At 40.7% G+C, this 5,567-nt stretch overlaps 1 protein-coding gene across 1 annotated transcript; it reads right to left on the bottom strand.

Annotated features, from left to right (window-relative positions):
* Positions 1 to 4,072: 4,072 nt before the first annotated feature.
* On the bottom strand, positions 4,073 to 4,935 carry LOC104270034 (probable G-protein coupled receptor 141). Its single transcript, XM_009864266.1, is given in 2 exon segments — positions 4,073 to 4,854; positions 4,857 to 4,935. Coding segments are annotated over 2 exon segments (861 nt in total).
* Between the last annotated feature and the right edge of the window lie 632 nt (positions 4,936 to 5,567).

Raw genomic sequence — 5,567 nt, 5'->3', positions numbered from 1 at the left:
TGATTCTGTGATTCTGTGATTCTGTGATTGGGCTTTTTATCTTCTCATTCGACAAATTAATGCAATTTATTGCCATGGAGTATTGGAACCTACACTGTATTTTATGCATCGATAGCATGTCTTGGGTAACAGAAATCAGCCTTCTCAAAAATTCAGGAGGAATCACAAATGAAAGAATTGGCAGGCAAGGCAGAGGTCTTCTAGTCTGTCTCCTGCAGCCTTCTTTCCTCTGAAACATTCATCTTCCTCCTTGCTTGCCAGGTCGAAAAAGTAGGCAGCTACTTTCTTGTTAACTCTTGAGGCAGAGCACTTAGAACCATCATTGCATCTTTCCCTGGTGGAAAGAAAATACCTGGTGTGCAACCTTCCCCTCTTCTTCTGGCCATTTGTAGCTTTGTTCTTTTTAAAATTCTTCTTTTACTGTTTCTGTGGGTTTCTTTTTGTCTGATATTTATTCTCTGCTAGAAATGTTGCCCTCCTGTAGCTTTTCTGTGATGTTTTCATCCATGGGCTTACAGGAAAAGTAATTTTCAACACAAAACTCCTTTTAGAAGTTTACCCATATGTGGTTCTACTCTGAGTGGCAGATAGATGCTCTGTGGCTTATGGTGGCAAACAAAACCCCAAAGTGGATCCCTTCACTGAAAAGAGTCACCTTGAAACTCAGGGTATCTGAATAGCCAGAACAAGGGATTCAGGCTCAAAGAGTGAAAATACAAGACGGATTACAGTTTTAACCCTGAATTCTAGGCAGAGTAGGTGGACAGTTTCATTACGCTTGGAGACAAAGTTGGTCTGTCCATATCCTGCACACACTCTGCCATCCCTGCACCATTCTCCCTTCTTACAGATCTTTTTCTTTTGTTCCTGCTTCTGTAAATGCAAAGGAAATGATCCTCCGCTATTGCAGACAGGAGAATGAAGATTCCAAATTGCAATGACCTTCCTGCAATGGCCTTCCTGCTCTGTATGGGCTGGGCACCTCAAGCTGCCTGAGGCAGACAGAATCACTTGATCAGCCTTTCTTTCTCCCCACCAAAATCTGTTGTGCTCAGAAGGGCAGTGCTTACGTAGAGAAGGAAAAAAAAAGGAATGGAGAGTGAGACAAAAAAGGGAGTTAGGTAGAAACAGGTCCCCTATAGTAGCACTGTAGCTGTGACAGCAGCGAGTACTCTAGTTTCTGGTAAGAACCCTCTTGCTCCGTTTTCCATTATCAAACTGGCTTAGGAAGTCAGGTGTACAAATGGGATTTTGGTTTTGTTTTTTTTTGCCTGCTCTTTTTATGCAGAAATTCATGCAGAGAACAACAGAAGATACATTTAGCGACTTGATATTCTTTCCTCCAGAACGTTTAGGGACTTTCCCAATGTTCATTTGATGACATTAAAAATGAATGGGATGACTAAATGGTTTACAATTTCACATAATCAGTTGACATGAAAGGAATTAGTAATGTCTATAATTATCTCCAGAATTACTTGGATCGTACAAATAGCATTCAAACCAACCATTTTAAACTGTTTTCCAGGGGATGTGTCATTATATAATTCATAGCAAGAGTAGTATCCAAGATTTGAGCTCAGTATTATTGCCCATTCAGAACTTACTTCTCAGAGAATCCTCTAGGAGAGTGATAACTTTCTATATTAACCAGTTCTTAGAGTGCTTTCAGACCTCAGCAGGAGATGGAGTGTTAAACACGGTTTATCACTTTAATGTGAGCCTTAGATATAACAAGGCTTAGATCAATGCTCAACCCATTATCCTCTGGATTAAAAGGACCATGTGAGACAGTGAGTGGTTTGGCCTCATACAACTGATCCCCAGTCAGCGAGAGAAGGTACAGAGAAAATGGTCAAGCATAAAAAGAAAGAGGAGCTCAAATTAAAATGCAGGAAAGATTGACTGGTGGTGAAGGCCAAGAGGAATGTGGCTCATTGGTATGGTTAAAGACAGTGACTGTTAGGTGGAAGAAGAAATGAGGACAAGATATGATCTATGTGATACCGCAAGCACTAGAATGAAGTTCTGCCTGAACTCTTGATGCAAAAACTGTTGTAGTTTTCAATAGCTGTGAGAAGAAGCAAAAGCATAAGTTGGCCTTCATTTTCATACTTTCTCTCATTGCAGTGGTTAATAACAAAGGTTGCTTGGCTGTGGCTGCAAGGAAGAAGCACCACAGACAGAAATTTTAGCTACATCCTGTTTTCTGGCAGTGGCAGGACAGCGGTCTCATGGACAAGGGATGTGTGACAGGCTGACCCCAGCCAGCAGCTGAGCACCCACAAACTGCTCTCCCAGTCCCTCTACTAAAGCAGGATAGGGCAGAGAGTGGAAGAACAAAAGCAAAGTTGAGACTCAGAGAGTTTAGCAGGTGAAAGAAAGAGTGAAAAGCAAAGAATGAGCAGCAAACCACTCATCTTCCACAGGTAGGAGGGCAAAAAGTGGGAAAGAGCCTTGATGCTGTGCAAGCTATAAGGAATGATAAGGAAGCCATAACGGAGGGATTTTCAGAAGACTTCAGGACCTGCTGCGGGTCTTCTGGAGGCAGAATCATCAGGTGTTTTCAAGAAAGTTTTTTTTATGGAAATATAAAGGCAAAACCACTGATTCAGGATTGACAAAGTAGGTGTAAGCTCTTCTGTTCAAAGAAATGCCATGAGTCTGAGACATCACTAGCACAAGTTTTGGGCTGTTGAATCCAGGGATTTGCACTACTGTAGCAAAGATTCCCAGATTAAAAATTATAGAAATTTATGGGGCTGTAAAGAAGGAAGCATACCTTTGTGTGACTCCTGGGAGTCTGAGGCAGGAGAAATCTGGCCTCAAGCTGTTGGGATGCAGTGAATGACGCTGAAGCCTTTGGCAGAAGGGTTAGAGACCTTCTGCACTGAGCAGAGAAGGCAGAATGCAATAACGAAATGAACCTTTTATATAATGAACATAAACCAGAAATTCCCGGAATGGATGTTGTTCCCAGACAATATATTCTGTCTAATGGAGAAAATATATACTCCAGCACAAGTTTGTATACACATACACAAGCATATGTTGAACTGATTAAACACAGTTCAGTTAGTTTATTCTAGTTTTGCTTTGCTACATGTGCAAATGGAAAAACTAAGGCATCTGATAATAAATCAACAGTCAACTGAGAGTGACCAGACATCGAAGTTGTTCTGAAGGCTGATAAAATATTTCCTTCTCCTAGAGAGTGGCTGATCTGTCGGTAAAGGACTAGACTCCTCAATTTGAATTCCAGATCCAGTTACGGGACTATAGTAACGTGTATTTCTTGGGCTACGAGGGATAACAGCCACAGATTTGGTCCTGATGGCAGAGTGACATTAAGAAGTTTTGAAACCTACGGCCAGTTCCACTCCCTCTAAATGTTTTATTACCACAATTTAGTGAGCTGCCTGTGGTTTTAGAATAAAGCAAGTTAAGGTGAAGTTGTAGGAATAATAAAAGTTTTCATATAGTTTAATCTACTATATGCTTTGTATAAATTGAGAAGGATTCTGCTGAAATATGCTACTATAATATTTCACTCATCCCCTGTTTCATGTGTTGAATACTTTTCATTTGAATGAAGTTTATGTCCTTGCTATCTAAAATCACTAGCAAAAAAAATCCTGTCCAGGAATTTCTTTTTTTCCCATCTTCGCTTCAGTATCACAATTGCCAGAAGTTGTTGTTAGACCTTCAGAATGGATAACTTACTGGCCACAGCAAGTTGTTGTTACTGAGGCTCTTTGAGGAAAATAATAGAAAGGAGTGGATACTCTGGCTGTAGTTGTTAAAGAGGGACAGCTGAGGAAAATCTTAATGAAGCTTCTTAGATCACAAACTGGAGAAAGACACGTGTCTGCTTTCAAGAGAGAAGATAAAAACCAGTAGTGCTTCAAAGATAGATCTTGCTGGTCTGCAAAAGCCAAACAACATCACAGACCTGTACAGCCATGCTGAAAACTCTGCAGTCTCCTTATCTTAGCAGAATCCCAACACAGTTTTATTTCTGCCAAAAGCCAGTATTGACACACTGCAGCTGGATTTCCTGGTAGTTCACATTTCAATGGGCTATTCCTGCTATGAAGCACAACATATCCAAGCAGCACATTGTTGTTAAAGCCAGAAAAATTTCATTGTATTTGAGTAGTTTCTGGCCTTCATCCATGTGGCAGGTTTGGATATAATATATTCTGAATACATGATAAGGAATAAAACACACTAACATTACCAAGATGAAAAAGAAACTCTTTGCCTGAGCCCTAAACTCCGTATAGGAGTTAACATCAGGCCAATATTTTACGGCCAGCCTGTAGATCACAGACAACTGGGTTACGGTGAGCACAGCACAAATTGCCACCAAAATCCCAACCAAGCAGTACTTTGCGATCACAATGGGCACCTCTTGCATCTCCTTGTGGAACTGAAAGCATTCAGAAGAGTGGTACATCTTAGAGGTGCCATAGTACAAGAGAAAAATGGGTGCGACCACCAGCACTCCCACCAGCCAGACGGCACCCACCCAGGCTATAGTGTAGTATTTCCTAAACTGGAGGCGGAAGAGACGGATGACAATGATCGCCACGTAAAATGCAAAGGTGATGTACATGTGGAGGTAGATGATGGCACTTGTTAGCTTGCAGGCAAACCTCCCAAACTTCCACTCCTGTAAAATGTAATAGCTGAGGCGGAAGGGGATGCTGAGTAGCATGAAGGTGTGCATTACCAGGAGGCTGACAATGATGATGGTCATGACAGATTGTGGTCTTCTTTGAGACAACTGATGGGACATCATGATGACCCCGAGGGTGCTGCCAGCCAGGTTGATGATATACAGGGCTATAGAATGGTGCGGAGCCTCTCTGAGGTGTCCAGCAGCGTCTTGTTGAAGGAATGGTTCTGATGGGTTATGCTGCTGTTAGGCATCCTCCCAGGCAACTCTTTCAAAGGTTACTGAAAGTGAGAACTTGTTGCTTCCTTAATTGTTAACTATGGAACATCACAGACTCATGAAGGCACATTTTACTAAATTGAATTTGAAATTATGTTATCCCATGTAGTACACAACCTTATAACTGTTGTTATACTGTGTATGACAGCAATAACCCATACCTTTCAGTTTTAAAACCACGTTTTATATAATTCTGAGGTTTTAATTTACTAAACTGCATTCTAGGATTATTTTGTTTCATTTTTTTATCTCTAGATTCAGCTATGTGAAATAGCCAAGACACTATATGTTTGCAAATTATACCGTTTTAACCAGCATTCATGTTATAAAGCTAAAATTGAAGGTGGGTAAAATACTAAAACATGGAGAGGTTGTACTTAGAATCTGTAGATACTTTACGAAGACACTTGAGCCATCTTTTTAGCATATTGCTGAACAACTGCAGGACATTGAGAAGGTAGCAACAGTTTTGGTTTCTAGATGCACAGAACACATTGAAAATAAGGATCTGCAGATGAAAATTCAATTTCTTCTTGCTTCAGCTCCAAGTGCTTTTGCTACAGAATTTCACCTGCTCTACAATGAAAACTGAAAAAAAGCTAAAAAT

This window comes from Apaloderma vittatum, unplaced genomic scaffold, assembly GCF_000703405.1.
Source record: "Apaloderma vittatum isolate BGI_N311 unplaced genomic scaffold, ASM70340v1 scaffold31572, whole genome shotgun sequence".
NCBI lineage: Eukaryota > Metazoa > Chordata > Aves > Trogoniformes > Trogonidae > Apaloderma > Apaloderma vittatum.
Note: the sequence above shows the minus strand (reverse complement) of the source record. Positions and strands in the feature narration are given on the sequence as shown.